At 37.7% G+C, this 23,328-nt stretch overlaps 1 protein-coding gene across 1 annotated transcript in view; it reads left to right on the forward strand.

Moving 5' to 3' along the window:
- CUL5 (cullin 5) overlaps window positions 1–23,328 on the forward strand; it is a 90,407-nt gene that overhangs the window by 24,157 nt on the left and 42,922 nt on the right. The window contains exons 3-7 of the mRNA XM_032427689.1: window positions 9,620–9,719; window positions 14,826–15,002; window positions 17,222–17,363; window positions 18,771–18,916; window positions 18,999–19,079. Of these exons, the coding sequence (XP_032283580.1) occupies window positions 9,620–9,719; window positions 14,826–15,002; window positions 17,222–17,363; window positions 18,771–18,916; window positions 18,999–19,079 (646 nt within the window). The remainder of the gene's footprint in view (window positions 1–9,619; window positions 9,720–14,825; window positions 15,003–17,221; window positions 17,364–18,770; window positions 18,917–18,998; window positions 19,080–23,328) is intronic.

Here is a 23,328-nt window from a genome sequence, read left to right on the forward strand (position 1 = left end):
TTGAGCCCCACATTGGGCTCTGTGCTCAGCGGGGAGTCTTCTTCCCCTGTCCCTCTCCCTTTGCCCCCCCACCCCGCTCTCTCTCTCTCTCTCAAATAAATAAATCTTTTAAAAATAATATTGTAAAAAAAAAAAAACCTTTCAAATTTTAGCCTGTTTGATCACGTAAATTAATAACATTCAGGTTGCTTTTATCTTTCTAAATTTGAGATACTAAAGTATTGTTATTAAACTCCATTGACTATTTGCTCCTTTTTTTTCTCATATATCATTGATTCTCAGTAAGAGTGCTTTTGGCATTTTAGGTGGTTATAAAAGATTGTCTGGCATATTGTGGGATGTTTATCACCTCTGGCCTTCACCCTCAGACTCTAGTAGTGGACATTCCCTGTGTGCCACCACCCCTCATTAGTGAAACAAACAAACAAAAAGCTCTGGTACTTTTCCAAATGAGCTTCTGTGGGGATGGTATGTTCCTCAGTTGAGAACTACTGCTCTAGACACTTATTTGGTTTGACCCTGGTTAATGAAATTGAAGCCAGAATTAAATCATAAATTATTTTCAACTTGTGAGACCTTATTTTTATTTTCTTTTTATTTATGTATGTATTTATTTTAAGTAGTACCCACACCCAGGGTGGAGCCCACCATGGGGCTTGAACTCACGACCCTGTGATCAAGACCTGAGCTGAGATCAAGAGTTGGGCATTTAACTGACTGAGCCACCCAGGCACCCCAAGATCTTATTTTTAAGAAAATTTATCGGGGTGCCTGGGTGGCTCAGTCGTTAAGTGCCTGCCTTCGGCTCAGGTCATGATCCCAGGGTCCTGGGATCGAGCCCCGCCTGCTTCTCCCTCTCCCCCTGCTTGTGTTCCCTCTCTCGCTGTGTCTCTCTCTGTCAAATAAATAAATAAAAAATCTTAAAAAAAAGAAAATTTATCTTCACTATAAATTTTTTTTAAGATTTTATTTATTTGAGAGAGAGAGCGATTGTGTGCACGAGTAGGGGGAGGGGCAGAGGGACAAGCAGACTCCCTGCTGAGCCAGGAGCCCGATGCAGGGCTCAATACCATGACCCAGAGATCATGACCTGAGCCAAAGGCAGACGTTTAACTGACCGAGCCACCCAGGTGCCCCTTTACTATAAATTATCTTAAAAGATATTTTTCTTGTGGGTGCCTGGGTGGTGCACTCGGTTGAGCGTCCTACTCTTGGTGGCTCAGGTCATGGTCTCAGAGTCCTGGGATGGAGCCCGTGTCAGGCTCAAAAGCAATCCAGATTATTCTCCTGAGTCGAACTTCCAGACTCAAAGGGCCTGTTGTTTTTTCTATAGGTCTGTCTCTTAACTTCTGTAAGTACTCCATATTCAGAATGATAAAAATATGTTGTTCATAGCTTCACACCAAAAATCTGAAAGCTACCATTAGCTTCCTGTTTTCTTACTCCCTCATATTCAATTGATGACTAGGTTTCATAGATTTTTATTAAATGTCTCTTGAATTGACCTTCCCATCCCAGCTTCTTCCCCCACCATCTCATCTGAACGATTACAATGGTCTTCTGCCTCCCTGTCTTTGTTGTGTCTCCATGTGTCAGTTGTACATTGCTGCATAACAGATTATCTCAAGGTTAGCAGCTTGAAACACTGCACACTTACCCTGTCACCGTTTGAGGGTCAGGAAGCTGGTAGCAGCCTGATCGGGCGGTCTGACTCGGGGTCTCTCGTGAGCTGGCAGTGAAGCTCAGCAGCAGAGGTGGGCCTAGACTCAGGCGCTGAGTGATCTTTCAGGTTACTCACAGGATTGATGGCAGGCGTCAGTTCTTCCCTAGCTGCTCAGTTCCTCACCATGTGGGCCCCTCTGCAGAGCAGTTTACATGTGGCAGCTTGCTTTCCCCGGAGTGAGAGAGGGTACTCCCAAGACAGAGCTTGTAGTGTTTCTGCCATAGTTTTGGAAGTGACAAACCACCATACGTGTCATGTGCTATTACACAGACTGATGCTTGTACACTGTAGGAGGGAACGGTACCCGGGTATGAATACCAGGAGAGCGGGATCATCGAGGGCCGTCTTAGAGGCTGTACCTCAGAGTTAGAGGAAATCGATGATGCAGGTTTAGGAAGAACTCTTTAAAAATTCCAGTTTGTGTCATAGAAGAAGAAAATGATAGAACTTAAGTTGAAAATGAAAGTCAAGATAAAGAAGAGATCTTTGAAATAAAATAAAGAGCTAAAACATAAAAGAAGACCAAATCAGTGATTTGAAAAATAAAAGCAGAGTTCTCCCTGGATGTAGAGCAAAAACAGAGTATGGAAGATAAAATAGAAATGAAGAGATACGGAAGGTAGATCTAGAGTTGGGTAAATTTGTACCAGAAGGAGAGAGCAGAAATCGTAGAGGAGAGGGTATAGTCCAGAAGTACAAGGTGGAAGCTCCCCAGGTGGAAACTCTTGTCCCTTCCCACCTATCCCTACAAGTCTTAATACTGAAAGTGCGAGCAAACATGCTGAGATATATCTTTAAGGAGTTTCAAAATTCCAAGGATAAATAAAATATCCTAGTTTTCTTGCAGTGAGGGAAAACCATTAACTCTCAAACAAAGCAGACTGTCCCCAACACTTTTCATTGGCCAGATTGGATGTAGGAGGTTGATGAAACATTTTCTTTAAATATTTGAAGGGAAATTATTCCAAACCTAGTATTCTCTAGTCAAGTTTGTAATCAAGTTTAAGACGAGATAAGCATATTTTCAGACAGGTAAGGATTTAGAGGATTTAAGGATCCTGCAGAAATAGGTACCCTTTCTTCTGTTACCAACATTGGTCATTAAAAAATTGAGCTTTATTAAACTAGACAGAAGGAGGTGCTCCTAAACTAGGAATCTTGATCTTAAGATGAACATAAATAGAAAATGGCAGACATGATCCATCCAAAATTATAAGAAAGTGGGAGCCAAAACATTTTAGCTCTAAAAATTGTTCCACAGAAACCAGCTAGGAAGCAGAACACGAACACAGTGCTCCAAACTGAGTTCGGTATCCTCATACAACCATTTAGGGTAATTTAAGAAATCTTGAATCAAAAATTCAAAAGCTGAGTAGAGAAATCAACAAAAGTAGGAGGAAATAAAATGAAAATTGAACTCAGAAAACAAATAGAAAAAGTCAAAATCATGTCAGAAATTGATAATCTCAGTAGATGAAAAAACATGAAATGTTTCTTAAAAAATTAGAAAAATAAAAAATTATTCTTTAATCTGATAAAGGTCATCTGCAAGTATTCTAGCAGTAGACATCATCCCAATAGTGATACATTGGAAACCTTCTATTTAAAATTGGGACTAAGACAAATTGTCTATTTGCACACTGCATTTCCTTTTCCTCTAGATTTTGAAATTTGTTCCATGGCATGAGAAGTAGTATATTTATATTGTACATGTGGGTATATCTCGTATTTCATCCCTAATCCTACATATTTTTCTTTATTCTGGTCTTTAAGGAGTTGATCCATTTTATTGGTCTTCTCATGTAACCAAATTTAAAAAATTACTTTGATAGGGTACATCGTATCAAAACTTGTTCCATCCACCTAAGCAGAGCTTAGGTGCTAAGGAATTTATAGCCTTTAATGCATATGTTAGAAAAAAGAGGTTGGAAGTCAGTGATCTGTGCGCTCATTTCAAGAAATGAGGACAAAGCCTAGCACATTAAAACTAAGGAAAGGGGCGCCTGGGTAGCTCAGTCGTTAAGCGTCTGCCTTCGGCTCAGGTCATGATCCCAGGGTCCTGGGATCGAGCCCCGCATCGGGCTCCCTGCTCCGCGGGAAGCCTGCTTCTCCCTCTCCCACTCCCCCTGCTTGTGTTCCTTCTCTTGTTGTGTCTCTTGTCTCTCTCTGTCAAATAAATAAATAAAATCTTTAAAAAAAAAAAAAGCTAAGGAAAGTATAAGGAAGGAAAGATAAAAGCCAAAATTTATGAAATACAAAATAACTGTGCAATAGAGAAAAGGAAAAGGCAAAAATTAGTTCTTTGGGAAGAATAATATTCAATTTATTTTCATTATCAGATCCATAATTTGCTTTTTTTTTTTTTTTAAGTGGGCTCCATGCTGGGTATGGAGCCCATTGCAGGACTTGAACTCACAACCCTGAGAGCAAGAGTTGGACACTTAACTGACTGAGCCACCCAGGCGCCCCCATGATTTGTTTCTTTATTAATGTCTTCTTTCTGGTTACTTTGAATTATTTTTTTTCTGGTTTTTTTTTTTAAGATGAATTCTTAGTTCTTTTATCTTTTTATTTCAAATGAGAGCATTCAAGCCTATACTTTTTTTTTCTTAATACTGCTTTTATTGTTACCATAGGTTTTACAGTATGAAATGTTTTCCTTTTTATTGCTCTCTCGGTTGTTAGTAAATTTTTTAAAATAATCCATGCATTATCCAGGGACTTACTTTCTAATAATGATGTCTTTTTTGATCACTTACTTACTTACTTACAGATTATGATCAGAGAAATAGCCTATAAAAATATCTTTAAAAAATTTATATGGGTGCATATGCTCTTAGGAAAAAAAATTCTTTTTTTTCTTTTTTAAAGATTTCATTTTTAAGTGATCTCTGTACCCAATGTGGGGCTTGAACTCACAACCCTGAGAGTAAGAGTTGCATGCTCCACCCACTGAGCAAGCTAGGCGCCCCGAAAAAATTATCTTTTTGATGGTTGTAATGAGAATCTCTAATAAATCTTATTTATTGATTGTATTTTTAAATTCCTCTTTGTCCTTAATTTTTTTTTGGTCTAGATTTTCAAATGTTAAGAGATCTTGGGATAGACACTGCTGACTAGCTAAGCCACACCCATTCCTGGTTTTATGTGCCTTGTGTACTTCCCATGCGGCTGCATATTGTAATACTCACTTCTTCAGGTTCCCTTGCTGTTTGGGTCACCATGTGACACAGTTCCAGCAAATAGGTTTACAGGAAGGCTTCTGAGAAAGGTTTTGCTTTTCAGATGAATTAAACTAATGTACCTAGTGCAGTCCTCCTTTTCCACCTTTAAACCCTCACAGGGATAAGAGGTGCTAAAGTGGCACAGTGGAGAGAGAAAGATGCTTTTCTCAGTCTCTGACCAGACACCAGCAGCTGTCTACCTCTAGACTTCTGTCTACGTTATTTACGAAAAATAACGTAATAATCGGAGCCACTGTTAATTGAATTTAATGTTTTAGCTAAATGCAGGATGTTTTAAGTATTCCATTGTATTTGTATCAAGTTCTTTCATTCCTAATTATTTTGTTATATTTTGATACGTATATATATATATTTGATATGTATATGTGTCAAAAGTAACACAAAAATACTGTAAATAGTTGGATATATCTTCATAAATAATGCTTTTTATCGTTACACAATATTTCTTTTCTCTAGTTCTTTTAACCTTAAATTCCTCTTTAGATAATATTAATATTGCCACCCTGCTTTATTTGGTTTGTGTTTGCCTGGTATCTCTTAAGACATACTGTCTTTTTTTTTTTTCCTTAAAAAATTTTTTTTGGTAAATTGTACATTACATAAAATGTACCACTTGAACCAATTCAGTGGTATTTTACAATTCATTGGCACTGAGTACATTCACAATGTTGTGCCAACATCAACATTATCCGTCTTTTAGAACGTCTTCATCATCCCACACAGAAGATCAGAGCTCTTTGCCTCTATGAATTTGCCTATTCCAAGTTCCTTGTATAAGGGAAATCATAACACTGTCCTTTTGAAGGACATACTGTCTTCTAATGGGATAATTTACTGAGTTCCTATTTAATGTTACAACTGATATTCTTGTTTTATTGCTTCTCTAAATTTATCAGTTAGTAGCTAATCTTGTTTCTTCATTTTTTGTTTATTTTTGTTAATTTGAAAGTTCACTTCCATTAGTGGTTACATTCCTATTTCTCACTCTCCATCGGAAGCATATAGTGTTACTATTAATCAAAAGCAAAATACCTGTTTTTTATACCGGGGTCACACTTTCTCTTTTACTTTCTTTGTACCCAAGGAAGTTGAAACCTTTGGACTACTTCTTACCTCTTGCCCTTCTCTCTATTGCCTTAAAACCTTTGAAAAACCTTTACTTTGTCCCTTTCCCACCCACCCCCCTCCCTGATTTTTCTATACAGTTAAGTAGTTAAAATGAATTTTGCTTACAACATGTCCTTTTTTTAAAAGCACTTTGGTTGGGGCGCCTGGGTGGCTCAGTCGGTTAAGCGTCTGCCTTAGGCTCAGGTCATGATCTCGGGGTCCTGGGATCGAGCCCCACATCAGGCTCCCTGCTCAGCATGAGCCTGCTTTTCCCTCTGCCCTTCCCCCTGCTTGTGCGTGCTTGCTCGCTCTGTCTGGTGCTCTATCTCTTTCTCAAATAAAATCTTTAAAAAAAACTAAATAAAAGCACTTTGGTTATATATTCCAAGAGAGTGTATTCTTTTTTTTTTTAAACATTTTATTTATTTATTTTGACAGCGAGCGAGCGAGAGGGAACACGAGCAGGGGGAGTGGGAGAGGGAGAGTACACAATTTTGTACTCATACTGCTACTTTATAAAATACCCTTTCTCTACCCACCTCACACCTTTGCCTGGCAAACTCCTACTTGTTCTTTGAGATTAAGCTCAGGAAACCAACTCGTTCAGGGAGCCTTCCTGAGCCACCCACACGCCCATTAGATACAATTTCTATGAAGTTCAGAAATACTCCTAGTCTGTTGTAAAACTTGAAAAATAATAACAGATTCAGTCTTCGTTACTTCTGGGGAGGGTGGAAGAGAGTAGGATTAGGGAGAGGAACTTAGAGGTATTACCATAGGGTATTTATTAACCCACTAATATATGGTATTACCATAATCCATTCCTCAGGTATATTATTATAAAATTTTTCAAAATGCGTGTTAAGATTGACCAGGAGACTTGATGAGGTCTTTTGTGTGTTGATGAGTAGTATTGTGTTTTGAATAAGAATGGGTGTATTGAGGGCGTTCTTTCCTGATGTAGCAACACTTAGGAGTACCTGGAGTTTGAGAAAAGGGGGCTGGAGAAGATGTGCTAAATCAATCACAAGTTTAACTTTTTGGGTGAGATTAATCCCGCATTCTTCACCACACCGTTCCCTCTTGCCTTATGAGAGCCAAGCCACATTTTAGCCCTTCTGACGTGTATACCCAGCAATAACTTTGAGTATGGCATGGATTATTAGTGTAGTCCTATTTCAAGGTGGCATTGGACTCCTCTGATGCATGAATTTTGCCCCCAAACTCCCAAAAGCATTAGCAGACTTTCTGAGAACTGCCTAAGGCTCTTTGTACCCTACCGTCCTTTCTCTTCTTCCCAACAAGGATCAGACTGGTTTTGTGGGCTTCCCGTAGCAAACTTCCCATTTTCCCTCACCTCCATTTCCCTCCATAAATCTCTTGCATGTCTAATCCCCTCTGCTTCTGGGAAGACCTACACTCACCCAAGTCACTCTGCCTGGCACGTGGTGAGCGGTCAATTCCTGTTTTTGTTAAAGTAAACGAAGTGAGAGGTGATGGTGATTGTGACTCTGGTAGTCGTAATGGATGCACATGTCCAAACTGGAGAGCCATTTAGGGGGTGGATACAATAGCACTGTGAGTGAATGTAGTACGGGGCTAAAGAAGGGTTAGTTTGTCACATTTCTTGCTTACCACTCCCCACTTCACGCGCTGACCACATTGATTTGCTTATATTCACTGCCAGCACCACAGCGACCCACAATTTTGTACTCACACTGCTACTTCTTCATAAAATATCCTTTCCTTACCCCCTCACACCTTTGCCTGGCAAAGTCCTACTTGTTCTTTGAGATTAAGCTCAGGAAACCAACTCTTTCAGGGAGCCTTCCTGTCCCTCGCTACCTCTCAGCTTCTCCCTTTGGCTCTCACCCTCTTCTGGGTTCCTGAACCATCTTGTGTTTATATGCACAGTAGTCGTACACATACTGAATTATATCAGCCTATTTTGTATCAGTTTCTTCTTTTAGCCTCTGGATTCCTTCAGTTATGAGGTGAGATTGCAGAGGGGTCAGTTACCCATTTCACAGTTTATGCAAAGATCAGTGGGAAACCATTGGAGGTTTTACATATGGAGCTAATATGATGTGATTTGTTTCAGAGACTCACTTTGGCTACTGTTTGTGGAATGGTTGGTTTGGAGAAGTGCAGGAGTAAGTTTGGGGAAATGGTTTTGTGTGTCTTCTGGAGCCCACCTGCCTGGGTCCACCGTATACTAGCTTTGTAATCTTAGAGGTGTACCTTTGTTTGCCTCAGTCTCTCCATCTGTAAAATGGTGATAAAAATAGTACTACCTTGGGGCACCTGGGTGACTCAGTCATTAGGCGTCTGCCTTTGGCTCAGGTCATGGTCCCAGGGTCCTGAGATCGAGCCCCACATCAGGCTCCCTGCTCAGTGGGAAGCCTGCTTCTCCCTCTCCCACTCCCCCTGCTTGTGTTCCCTCTCTCGCTGTCTCTCTCTCTCTGTCAAATAAATAAATAAAATCTTTAAAAAAAAAAAAAAAGTACTACCTTCAGAGTTGCGGTGAAGGTTAAATGAATTAAAACAGCTTAGAATAGTAATTGGTGCATAGTAAGCAATCAGATGTTACGGATTATGTTGTTATTCAGCAAATATTTATGTGTTCGCTGCATACTAGGAAGTGAGCTAGATACCACTCTTAAGCTGAAAGCTAAATTTAACAGGTGACAAAAGCAAGTTAAAATTAATAATATACAGACAGAACATTGAGTTACAGTGATGTCCCTGAGAATCTGGATATAAAACAAACTATTTGGCCATTGTTATAATGTTACAATTCTGGAGATCTCGTATTTTGATCTCTTTGACATTTTTTATAGCAGGGGCCCCGTTAGGTACTACATGAGTCACTGGGGAACATTTTTTGAATAAAAGAATCCTCGATAATAAGACTCTATCCTTTTGTTAGGAGTTTACTCTATAACTTGGTAATTGAGAAATTAATTTTTGAACATGTTGTATTACTATTAAATAAATATACTGTCAGCTTTATAAGTTCAGAGTTTTTGTATACCAGTTTAGGAGAGCTTTTGTTTTTGTTTTGTTTTAATTAAACAAAGGAGATACAGTGGTAATTCATGTGTAAATATAATGAATATATGGGGGAAGCTAAGAGACTTGCTGGTATTTAAATGATTAATTTTTTTAAAGAGATAGAATAGTTTACATATATTGTGGTAAAGAATTAAAATAATTTATACTTTACATGAAAAAATTGATAGTGGTTAACCATGGGGTGTGGGATTTAAAGATGGGAGCATGCTTTTATAATTAAAGATAAACAGTAAGTAGCAGAGATTTAAGGAGGAAAACAATGACAAAGAAAGTAAAATAAAAGTAGAAACAAATATGTGTGTATGTTAGATAACTTACAAAGAATTTGTGGTTCTTATGAATGGATTCATCCACCCTCAGCTGGGTGTAGCATGGTCCATGGAAACTGTATTCACACAGAACTTGATGTGAGTTTTGTCTTTGTTCTTGTTCTAGTGTTCATGTTTGTTTACCTGCTTTATTTTTACAGGGATGTGCATGCAGTCTGTCTCTGGGATGATAAAGGTCCAGCAAAAATTCATCAGGCTTTAAAAGAAGATATTCTTGAGTTTATCAAGCAAGCACAGGCAGTAAGTTCTGCATCTTTAGATTAAGTTTATTTTAAGGTTTAGAAAATATTGTATTTTCTGATGTAGGACTCCCAGAGATAATTTTAAAATATCACATTGACTTTTGACATTTGCTGATTAAAGTTTTTTAAAATTTATTTATTTAATCAATCTCTACAGACCCAGCATGGGGCTGTAGCTCACAACCCCGAGATCAAGAGCTACAAGCTCTGCTGACTGAACCAGCCAGGTGCCCCATATTCACTAAATTTTTTAATGAGCTGATTGTTATTGGTTGTTTATTCCCCCTTAGTGACATTTTTGTCAAGACAGTACATCATTATCCTCAATTAAAAGTGCTGTTTCTATATATATTCTTTTTCTATATATGATCTTCAATATCTTAAGTACCTGATTGTTATATATTTAATTGAAGTCAAGTACCTGATTGTTACATATTTAATTCTGCTAATAGCCACCACCATGATGTTAAAAGATTCATGTCACATGGGGCATTACTTACAGAATGAAATGTTTTGATATCACCATTAATTCTGTGATCTTGATAAATGATTTTTTAAAAAAGATTTTATTTATTTATTAGAGAGAGGGAAAGAGGGAGAGAGAGAGAATCTCAAGCAGACTCTGTGCTGAGTGCAGAGCCCGACACAGGGCTCAATCTCAAGACCCTGAGATCACAAGTCAAGGTGAAACCAAGAGTCAGATGTTCAAAAAACTGAGCCACCCAGGCGCCCCCTGATAAATAATTTTTTAAAAAGTATTACAGTTTTGGGGCACCTGGGTGGCTCAGTCGGTTAAGCGTTTGCCTTTGGCTCAGGTCATGATCCCAGGGTCTTGGGATGGAGGCCCACTTCAGGCTCCCCGCTCAGTAGGAAGTCTGTCCCTCTGCCCTCCCCCCCCCTCATGCTCTCTTGCATGCGCTCTCTTTTTTTTTTTTTTTTTTTTTTAAGATTTTATTTATTTATTTGACAGAGAGAGACACAGCGAGAGAGGGAACACAAGCAGGGGGAGTGGGAGAGGGAGAAGCAGGATTCCTGCGACCACTGGCGACCACTCATCTTCTTTGTTTCCATGCATTTGTTTGTTGTGTGCATTTCCTATAAATGGGATCATGCAATATGTGACCTTTTATGACTGGCTTCTTTCATTGACGATAATGTTTTCAAGGTTCAACTACATTGTAGTATTTATCCGTATTGCATTTCATTTTATGGCTGAATAATATTCCATAGTATGGCTGTACAACATTTTTTTTTAATCTATTCATCATCGGTGGACATTTGGGTTGTTACTCCTTTTTGTCTGTTTTGAATAATGCTGCTAGGAACATTTGTGTGTAAGTTTTTTTTTTTAATTGGGGTGTAATTGTCATATAATATTAGTTTTAGGTGAACAACATAATGATTTGGTATTTGTATATATTATGAAATGGTCACCACAGTAAGTCTAGTTAACATCCAACACCACACATAGTTACAGAATTTTTTTTCTTGTGATGAGAACTTTTAAAATCTCTTATCAACTTTCTAATATTCACTACAGTATTGTTAACTGTTGTTGCCATCCATATGCTACATTGCTTCTTCCTCAGTCTTACTTATTTTATAACTGGAAATTTGTACCTTTTGACTCTCTTGCCCATTTGTGCCCCACCCAGCACTCCGTACCTCTTGCAACTACCAGTCTGTTCTCTGTATCAGTGAGCTTGGGTTTTTTGTTTTTGTTTTAAATTCTACGTGTAAGTGAAATCATACTTATCTTTTGCTGTCTTATTTCACTTAGCATAATGCCCTCAAGATCTATCTTTGTTATTGCAAATGGCAAGATTTCATTTTTTTTCTAATGGTTGAGTAATAGTCCATTGTGTATACATACCACATTTTCTTTATCTTACTTATCTATCAGTCGATCCTTAGGTTGTTTCTATAACTTGGCTATCGTAAATAATGCCTCAGTGTACATGAGAGTGCATATGTCTTTTCGAGTTAGTATTTTGTTTTCTTCACATAAATACCCACATGTGGAATTGCTGGGTCATATGGTAGTTCTGTTTTTAATTTTTCAAGTAACGTCCATACTGTTTTCCACAGCAGCTGCACCATTTTACTTCCCACAGGGTTTCCCTCTTCACAACATCCTGGCCAACACTTGTTCTTTCTTGCCTTCTTGATACTAGCCATTCTGACAGGTGTGAGGTGAGAGCTCACGTGGGTTTGATGTGCATTTCCCCAATGATGAGTGACGTTGAGCACCTTTTCATGTGTCTGTTGGCCCTCTGTGTGTCTTCTTTGGAAAACGTCTGTGCAGATCTTCTGCCCGTTTTTCAGTCGCATTGTTTATGTTTTGCTCCTGAGTTGTAGGAGTTCTTTGTCTGTGTTGGGTGTTAGCTCCTCGTCAGATCCGTGACGTGCAGTGATTGTCTCCCTTTACCAGGTTGTCTTCATCACATTCGTGGCCCCTTTGCTGTGCTGTGGTTCTGGAGTTGGAGGTGGTCCACTTGTCTGTTTTTGCTTTTGTTGCTTTTGGTACCATATTCAAAAAAATCATCGCCACGACCTATGTTAAGGAGCTCACCTAAGCCTGGGTTTTCTTCTAGGAGTCTTATGGTTTCACGTGTTAGGGCCAAGTCTTTAATCCATTTTGAGTTAACTTTTGCGTATTGTGCAGGATAGTGGTGCGGTTTCATTCTTTTGCACGCGGCCGTCCTGTTTTCCCAGCACCGTTTATTGAAGAGACCGTCCATCCCCGTTGTATATTCTTGGCTCCTTTGTTGTGAACTAACTGACCGTATGCGTGTGGGTTTGTTTCTGGGCTCTCTGTTCTGTTCCACTGATCTCTGTGTCTGTTTTGATGACGATGGAGCTCTGTAACATAGTTTGCCATCAGGAAGGTGATGCTCCAGCTTTGTTGTTCTTTCTTAAGATCGCTTTGACTGTTCTGGGTCTTCTGTGGTTCTCTCCAAGTTGTAGGTTTGGTGGTTCTTTTTCTGTGGAAAATGCCATTGGACTTTTGATTGAGATTGCATTGAGTTTGTATGTTTTTGGTAGTGTGGACATTTTAATGCTATTATTCTTCCATTCTGTGAGCAGCGAATATCTTTCCATGTATTTGTGTCTTCTGTTTGTTTCATCCGTGCCTTACAGTTTTCAGTGTACAGGTCTTTCACCTCCTTGGTTAAGTTTATTCCTAGGTATTCCTGGGATCTGTTCCAGGGATACAAGATTGGTTAGTTCAACATCCACAAGCAAACCTTTGTGAAACACCACATTAACAAAATAAAGTATAAAATCGTTTGATCATCTCAGATAGATGCAGAAAAAGCATTTGACAAAATGCAACATCTATTTATGATTAAAACTCCTAAAAGGTTGGTATAAAGGGAATGTATCTCAACATAACAAAGGCACTATAGGACAGACCCACAGCTAAAATCACATTCAATGGAGAAAAGCTGAGAGCTTTTCCTCTCAGATCAGGAACAGGACAGAAATGCTACTTCTCACCACTTTGGTGCAGCATAGACTGGTAGTCAGACAAGAAAAAGAGATAAAAGGCATCCAAGTCAAAAAGGAAGAAGTTAAAAAAATAAAAAGTAAAACCGTCACTATTTGCAGATAACATAATACAGAGAAAACCATGAAGATTCTAACAAAAAACTGTCAGAACAGACGAATTTAGTAAAGACGCATGATACAAAATCAATATACAAAAATAAATCTATTCCGTTTCTATATGCTTAAAACTATCAGTAAGAGAAAGTTAAAAACCAATCCCATTTAAAATTGCATCAAAAAGAATAAAATATGGGCACCTGGGTGGCTCAGTTAAAACGTCTGTCTTGGGCTTGGGTCATGATCCCAAGGTCCTGGGATTGAGCCCTGCTTTGGGTTCCCTGCTCCCAGCTCTTGTTTTCGCTCTCAAATAAATAAAATCTTAAAAAAAAGAAAAAAAAGAGTTGCATGCTCTACCACCTGAGCTAGCCAGGAACCCCAGTCCTTTATATTTCTTTGTTATCAGCTGTAATGTCTCCTGTTTCATTTGTGATATTGTTTGAGTCCTCTTTTTTTCTTGGTGACTATGCATAGGTTTTTCATGAACTTTTTTTGGGACATAGATATTTATAGCAGCATTTTTCATGATAGCCAGTGGGTGGAAACAACCCGAATGTCCATCAATGGACAAAATAGATAAACTAAATGTGGTGTATCTATAAAATGGTATAGTGTTCAGCCATAAAAGGAATAAAGTATTGATACATCCTAGGACTTGGGGGTCCCTTGAAACTGTTAAATGAAAGAAGTCAATTATAAATGTCTACGTATTATGGGGCGCCTGGGTGGCTCAGTCGGTTAAGCTTCTGATTCTTGACCTCAGCTCAGGTCTTGATCTCAGGGTCATGAGTTCAGGCCCCATGTTGGGGGCCCTGGGTGGCTCAGTCAGGTGGACTGAGTCCAGCTCTTGGTTTCAGCTAGGGTTGTGGTCTTGGGGTGGTAGGATTGAGCCCTGTATAGGGCTCTGCACTACGTGTGTGGTCTGCTGTGTATTCTCTCTCTCCCTCTGCCCCCCCACTCGTGCACGTGTTCCCTCCCTCATTTGCACGCCCTGTCTCAAGAATAAATAAAATCTTTAAAAAAATAAAATAAATGTCTACATATTGCATGTTTCCATTCATATGAAAGTCTGGAACAAGTGAGTATATAGACACTGAAAGTAAATTAGTGGTTGCTTAGGGTTGGGGAAGGGATGGATGGGAATGGTAGTTAGGGGAGGATAAAAAGGTGATAGCTTAAGGATATAGGGTGTTAAGGTTTTTTATTGAGATATACCTGACATAAAACATTTTATTTCATGTGTGCATTATGATTTTATGTATGTACCAACACGATTGCCAGAGTAAGTCTTTGTGAACATGTTTTAATTTTTCTTGGATACCATATAGTTTGTACAATAAATAAAATATTTTATATAAATTTTATATATTGTGTATATGTTTATATTTATATATATAATTTTATATATTTTATATTTATAGCATGAATATATTCTGTTATTCTTTCAGGCACCTACCTGTGTTTATTTCAAATTCATATGATTCTTTTTTTTCAGCGAGTACTGAGCCATCAAGATGATACAGCTTTGCTAAAAGCATATATTGTTGAATGGCGAAAATTCTTTACACAGTGCGATATTTTACCGAAGCCTTTTTGTCAACTGGAGATTACTTTAATGGGTAAACAGGGCAGCAATAAAAAATCAACTGTAGAAGACAGTATTGTTCGAAAAGTAAGTTACTTTTTGCATTTTTTACCCTAATCTTCAGAAAGAGGGTAATTTTACAACTTTAGAAAGTAATTCAGACTTTAAGTGGTTTTTCTTTTTTTTTTTTTTTTTAAAGATTTTATTTATTTATTTGAGAGAGAGAATGACATAGAGAGCATGAGAGGGGGGAGGGTCAGAGGGAGAAGCAGACTCCCTGCCAAGCAGGGAGCCCGATGCGGGACTCGATCCCGGGACTCCAGGATCATGACCTGAGCCGAAGGCAGTCGCTCAACCAACTGAGCCACCCAGGTGCCCTAAGTGGTTTTTCTACTCGATCTATAAATTCTTTTTTGACTCTTGCTGGGTTTTACTGAATACTACCAACTTTCTTCCTTCCACGTTTAGCTGCACTCCTCTTTCGTTATGTTGTGTGGTGTTAAGTTGTGGATCTGTGTCCTCAGATGTTAGCGCCTTGCTTTCTCCTTTTCCTGGTTTTATCTTCAGTATTCTATTTCCTTCTTCTTCTTTGTTACTTTTACCTTCCTATAAATTACTTTTTTCCTCTTTCAAAAATCTCTCGTTAGGTTACCTTCTTGTATCTTTGTGTTTAATTGTGGCTAAATTGTTGTTATCTTCATGATCTTCTTTTTACTTGATTCCAGTTATCATGAACTCATTATGTACTGTGTTTATTTTCATATTTTTGCATGGTTTCTAGTTAGAAGCTCTGTGTCCAGTAACCCCTCGTGATTTAATGGAAAGAACTCAGCTCTGAAAGTGGAATCCCAGGTTTTCTTTTCAACTCTTCAATCAGTAATGACCTAAACTCTCTGTCCTCATTTTGCATATGTATTCCTGCTTCTGAGAATCAAGTGGAAACATAGATTTGAAAAGTAAAAAAAGTGAAAAATGCCTCTTGGACTTTAAGCAACTTGCTACTTGCTGTGAAGGTTATAGCAACAAAATCAGGCATTCAAATAGTGGCGTAGGCACCCTGCCCCTTCCCAACTCTAAACTTTGTGCTGATGTGGACAGGGATGCTGTGAATTTATTTATTTATTTATTTATTTATTATTATTTTTTTTAATATTTTATTTATTTATTTGAGACAGAGAGAATGAGAGAGACAGAGCACATGAGAGGGGGGAGGGTCAGAGGGAGAAGCAGGCTCCCTGCCGAGCAGGGAGCCCGATGCGGGACTCGATCCAGGGACTCCAGGATCATGACCTGAGCCGAAGGCAGTCGCTCAACCAACTGAGCCACCCAGGCGCCCGGGATGCTGTGAATTTAGACACCCAGGGGTTCTCCGGGGGTAGAAATAACTGCAGTGTGAGAAATTATCCCCCTTCCCCCAAAAAAGAAAAAGAAAAGTACTTCTAGATGCTTTTTAATTTGCAGTTCCATAATTGTATACTCTCTTGTTTTTCTGTTATTCTTAATTTATACCATTCCCTACTGATTATAGGAATCAGCATCACTTAATGATTAAGAGCATAGATTCTGGGACCATACCTGTTGGATTCACATCCCAGTGTTGCCGTTTATGAGCTGTATAAGGGTGGGGAAACTAGCTTTCCTCTCAGTGTCCCAGATTCTAATTTCTAAAAAGGGAGCTAACAGTACCTATTTGTTGGTTTTGAGGATTAAATGAGTTACGTGTGAAAAGTACTTAGAGCGGTGCTGGGTATGTAGTGAATGTTGTTCACCTGCTCATGTTATCATTGATGCTGATGCTGTTGTCATTAATATATTTTCTGTATCTGACACAGTTTCTTGGAATGATAATACATATGGATATGTGTATAACATTGCCGTCATTTAAATGGAACATCTGTCAGGTGGATTTGTAGGTCCAGTATCACACAGGTTTTCATTTGGTGCTTTTTGCATTTATCATGTGTTTATTATACAAATATGTATATGAGCATTCCAAACACCAGTATTACTGAAATTTAACCTTGTAACTATAGGAGAGGTAAGCTTTTCCATGTATTGCTATATTTAATTTTTACAACAACCACTTGAAATTTGTATTATTATTTGTACTATTTTCAGATGGGAAATCCCGTAAATAAGTTAACATTTAACCAAACTTAAATACACTAGTTCCCTGAAGTATTCAAGTGAATATAGGCCTAAGAATTTGATTTCCTTTTTTAGTATTTATAGTTAAAATTTTTTGTTTCTGTATGGTACCTGGTATATTAATAATTAAGATGATTGCATATTTCTTTTTGTCCTAGCTCATGCTTGATACATGGAATGAGTCCATCTTTTCAAATATAAAAAACAGACTCCAAGATAGTGCAATGAAGCTGGTACATGCTGAAAGATTAGGAGAAGCTTTTGATTCTCAGCTGGTCATTGGAGTAAGAGAATCCTATGGTATGTTCTGAACTTTTATGATCATAATTTTTTATGGAAATTCTGAGACCATTACAGAATAGTATGATCAGTTATCTGTGCTATCAAATAGTCACATCTACTTTTGGTGCCAGATGCTTTTAAGAGCCCACAGAAGGTATTAAATCTCTTCAAGGAAATATAGAAAAAAATCCATATTCCTGTGGTTAATACTGGTTTTCTCCATCTCACTCATTTCTTGGCTGGTGAATCCTTTTAGTGACCTAAATTAGCGAAACCGTAGATTTGAATCAATAACTCAGAAAAGGTGGTAACTGGTTTTGTACTTATATTTTCAGGAAGTACGTTTATTCCATGTACACATTCCTCTCTGAACTTTTCAGTTTCTGACCGTGATATTCTCATTTGTTCTTTAAATCAGATACACTGTTTTCTCTGAGAATACTCCTCTTTCCACTTTACTTGTGGCTCATCCTCATCCTGTTTGCTGGCAGAGGCCCTTCCTAATTCCCCGACTAGGTCAGGTCCCTCTCCCACTGCTTCATAGTACTGGTGCCTCCCTGTCATCATACTTTAGTTAACTGTGCTGTTGACACTGAACATAGAATGTGGGCACAAAGTATGCCTCGGTAAGAATTTTTTTGTATTAATGAACCTTTAGCTATCTTTGGCTCTTTCTGTTGCCCCATATTTCTTTAGGTATCAAAGTCTTTAGGCTTTCATTAGCAGCCATGTCATTGAAATTTATTCCTCCTTATTTCAGCTACCACCAGTTTATACTGTGTAAACTCTGCTTCTGGACTTTTGAAACAGTCTTCTTATAGTGATTTTATTGCTATAATTTAACCCGTGAACTGTTCACAAGATTAATTTTTAAGTACTGTTTTGTTAGTATTTTTCTTAGCATTTAGTGGTACACCACACTGAAATCAGGTCACTTAGTCTGAGTGCTGAGGCTCTCCACAACCATTCCTTACTTCCCTTTCTACCTTGTTTTCTGCTAACCTTACAGTCCACTCAGACAATGTGGTCATTTTACCTTGACTTGGCCTTGTGATTTGGTACTTCCCAATATTTACTTACTTTACTAGCTTCTGTGTAAATTATAGTTTTTCCTTAAGACTCATCTCAAATCCTGTCTCAACTATGAATGGTTTCTTGACCATCTAGTTGGAAGTCATTCTGTTTCCTATTCAGAAATACAATAGGCCCATGCTATCTGTACTATTTGTCACTTCAGTGCTTTGTGCTGTTACCTTTTTAAGTCTCTTAACAGAGAAGGATTTTGTCTTATATGATTTATGTTCTCTTGAGCATTGTCACAGTCCCTGGCACATAATGACTCCTCACTATTTGTTATTTCATTTATTGTACTCAAAATACTGATTTGAAACATAATTACAGTAAAATTTATTTTCTGTTTTTCAGTTAACCTTTGTTCTAATCCTGAAGATAAGCTTCAAATTTATAGGGACAATTTTGAGAAGGCATACTTGGATTCAACAGAGAGATTTTATAGAACACAGGCACCCTCGTATTTACAACAAAATGGTGTACAGAATTATATGAAATATGTAAGTCAGAACTTAGTAATGTGATAATTTGAGCTCGTCCCTTGATATTCTTAAAAATGATTGCTATTTTGCTTCTGGGCAGGCAGATGCTAAATTAAAAGAAGAAGAAAAACGAGCACTACGTTATTTAGAAACCAGACGGGAATGTAACTCTGTTGAAGCAGTAAGTAACTGTGTGATTGTGTATTCTTGGAGATTATTTCCAGTACAGTAGCCCAGGGATGGCAAATATTGGATGCGAGTGTTCTTACTCATCCTTCTCACACCTCTGACCAGCATTACTGAATGCAGTTAGTACTCTTGCCCTGGTATTCCGGAGCACAGCTGCCGAAGTCACCTTATGTAGAACTCATTCATCGTCCTTTTGAGCTGATGTGCAAGATGAGATCTGTTTGCCATCCCTGCTCTAGACTTTACTACATTTAATGTACTTAATTTTTAAACAGTCTCCTTGTATTATGTTTTATGTGCATCTGTAGTTAACCATTTTAGTGATTTTCATGTTGCAAGTAAAATATGCTCCCTAGAGATACAGTTGATTCTTGTTATTCACAGTGATTATGTTCTGTAAAGTGGCTGTGAACACTGAATCAGTGAGTACCGATCAAATCATTACTTATAGGGGATATTTATTCTTGTTATGGGAGGACGTTTTCAAACTTGTCAAGAGATAAAACACTACTTGATCAGGGAACATCAGTCTTTATTTTGTTATTTTGTTTTTCTTTATACTGTAAGTTCCTCAAAAAACAAAACAAAACTGATTAGAAGTAGTAGCCATGTTACAGTATCTCTCCTGAGTGTTTTCTTATGGAGAATGACCTAAATGTGCTATAGTAAGGAAAATAAGAGTCAAGCTTGCAGAGAGTCTTAGAAATCGCTCATATATAGCAATGGTATTTACTCTGATTCCCTTCAGTCTTCGGAGCCTAGGAACTAGATTTAGGTTTACATTCAAGGGGGCAGCATGCCTGTTTGCCTGTGACCAAACATTTTCCAGCTATGGATGGATTTATTTATTTCTTTATTTGCTTCTGACTTTTCTTCGACTCTTCATCTTGAATGATAGTCATGTTTATGCCTTGTTCAGAAAACAGGTTGAATTGGATTTTTTTTTTTAATAAAGTACAGTATATTTCCTCTTTTAGTGGTTAAAATAACTTTCATGTTGGCCAGAAAAGAGGGCTAATTTCATGGTTGTTTACAGAAATTCTCTGTAGAAATTTAAAGCCAGGCTTGGACTTCATCCAGAATGCAGGGAAGGCCATTGAATGTTTTTTAAGCAAGTGTGCCATGCTCACAGTCATCCTTCAGGGGGATTAATCTGGTGACGATTTGAAAGATGAATTAGAATGGGGGAGAGAGAAGAGTAGAAGGTAGGAGGTCTTTGCAATAATTCATGCGGGGGTTTAGGAGTACCACGTAGGATTATAGCAACGGGGATGTAGCCGAGAAGAGTGAGAGAAAAGACTTCCCAGAGGTGGAACATGGTATCATGTGTGGGGCTGGATGTTAAAGGGAATGGAGTCAGTAATGTTTCTGAGGCTTTGGCCTGGAGGAATTTAGCTGCTACAGGGAGGTTGGATAGGAGAGTAAGTCTCAGTCCTGAGAGAGAAATAGGAGTTAGTGTGACGAGTTTGAGTTGGTTGATGTGCCCATAGCATCTGGGTGGGGATGTTGCAGTTTTGTAAGATAGAATTGTTGTTTTTCTCCTCTAGTTTATATGACTTAGTTGTATCATATCTATATGAAGCCTAAGGGGATTCAACTACAGATGTCTAAAAATAAGAGAAAGCATTAAAAAGAGGATGAGAATGGTAGAGATAATCAAATACACATGACAGTTGATATAGAACAAGTAAGCCTCCCTTTCTGCTTCATTTATTTTTTTTTATTTTTTAAGATTTTTATTTATTATTTGAGAGAGAGCGAAAGCAAGAGAGGTCACAGAGGGAGAGGGAGAAGCAGACTCTGCCGAGCAGGGAGCCCGATGCGGGGCTCGATCCCAGGACCCTGGAACCATGACCCGAGCTGAAGGCAGACGCTTAACTGACTGAGCCACCCAGGCGCCCCTCCCTTTCTACTTCAGAGCACGCGCACGCACACACACAGAAAAAAGTTAAAATAGAAGATGTGAATTTACTTTTCCACAGTTACCAAATAGTGTGAGCATCTCATCAAGCTGAATGACTTTAGGGTTCAAAGATAAGTTTTTTCGTTACTGTTTTCAACGGAGAGACCCTCAGTGCACTACAGCATCTTCCAAAGGAACGACTTTATTTGGGATGTAGGAGGTCTTTTTGTGTGGTTTGTTTTTATTTTGTTTCAATTTTCTGCTTATTTTTAAAAATTAACTCTTGACTCAAGTAATAAGGTGTATACAGAAAAGTGCACAGAAATCTCAGGTATGCATTATTACTAAGTGAACATACCTATAAAATCACCACACAAGAATTACCAGCAATTCCGAAATCATTCATCATGCCCCTTCCAAATTACTCTTACCATCTTTTCCTTCAAAGGTTATCACTCTCTTAACTTTTAACAACGTAGATTAATATGTAGTTTGTACAGCAATATTTGGTGCAGAGGAGAAATCAAGTATCAAAATTGTAGGATTAATTATAACATTGGGAATTTCAGGTTTAATGAAGATGCATTACTATTTATATACCTCACTGAGCTAAGGCCCTTATACTGTGTACATAACATTTACTATATATATTTGTTAATTTATAGTTTCTGTTTTCAAAGAGAAATGATATATGTTAAAATGAAGTATGTTGTGATGGAACAGTAAACCAAAAAATCACCAGGTCCTGATATAAATAAAGTATGAACAGCATTATTTGAATAGTTAGTAAGAAATAAGTCACTTTCCATACTATAAACTATTCAGAACAGACTTACTGCCCTAAATTCTCTGAGAAGAATTATCAGCCATCAGAACATGCAATGGTATGTACTCACCTGTTAGACTATTCTTATTGGAGGACAATTACAGTGTAGGGAAAATATATTTTACTGTTAAAGTCACTTCATATGGGGCTATACTGTAATACACATCAGAATTTAAGATTAAAGTATGTATGTTTTTGGCATTTATGTTTTTCTCTGTAAATTAGCAAATTATTGCGGTTAATCAGTTACCTTCTTTGTATTTAGTTGGTATAAATCAATACCAGTTCTTTAAACCTGACTAGTTTTTAATATATGCAGAAAAACAAGGTTTTGGACCTGTATTGTGTATAGTAGAGAAAATCTCACCTAGGTAGTACCCAGTTGTGAGGCCAGGTCTCCTGAAAGTCAGATGTACATTTCAAGTAATATTACTGTAGTACTCAGCAGCTCACTGGATTCTTTCATTGTTTATCAGAGTTTTGTTATCTTGGGTATTCCAAGCAGCTGATTACATCATTTGCAAATAATGATGCTTTTGCCTTTCTAATATTAATATCTCCTATTTCCTTCAATAGACTAAATCTATTAATAGTTAATTTGGGGGAAAATGTTACATACGGGGATCCTTGCTTCTTCAGTCTTTGATGGGAATGCTTCCACATTTTCATCATTAAGCATGGTGTTGGATTTTGGCATGATGTATGCATTTTGTTATGTTAAGAAACTATTCATTTATTCTTCTTTTATAAAGAATATTATCAGAAATGTATATACTTTAGTCCTAAAGCCAGTATCTTATTTAATGGAGGAATACTAGAGTCATTTCCACTTAGATCTTTAACAAGGCAAGGATGCCCACCATTTCTGCTGCTATTTAACATCGTATAAGAGGCATTAACCTCTGCAGTTAGACTAGAGAAATCAATTGGAGGCATAAGAATGGGTGAGTAGAAGTAAAACTCTGGAGATGATATCATAGTATATTCGGAAAACTCCAGATAATCAATGATAAAACTAAAACAATAAAGCAATTCAGTAAAGTAGTAGGATATAAAATTAACATGCAAAAACCAATAGTCTTCTTATACACAAATAATAAACAGGATATAATATTAAGGAAAACATCACTTATGGTAATAAAGAAAAGTAAATACTTGGGAATAAATTTAACAAGAAATGTATGAAACCTGTAAAAGGAAAATTTTTAAACATTGAGAAAACACAGAAGTAGACTTGAAAAAATGGAAAGACATCCTTTGTTCTTAAATTCTGTGGGGACTTAGAATTATAAAGATTGAGTTCTTCCCTAAATGAATTTATAAATTCACTGTAATGCCAATGAAAATTCTAACAACTATTTAATAAAGTTAGGACAGGCTGATGTGAAAGTTCATGTGGAAAAATAAACATGTAAGAATAGCCAGGAAAACACTGGAAAAAAAAAACTGTGTGGAGAAATCCCTACCAAACATTAAAGCATCCTCTATAAAGTAGTGAGGTAATTGCGCATG

Source organism: Phoca vitulina, unplaced genomic scaffold (assembly GCF_004348235.1).
Source record: "Phoca vitulina isolate PV1807 unplaced genomic scaffold, GSC_HSeal_1.0 scaffold38, whole genome shotgun sequence".
NCBI classification, from domain to species: Eukaryota; Metazoa; Chordata; class Mammalia; order Carnivora; family Phocidae; genus Phoca; species Phoca vitulina.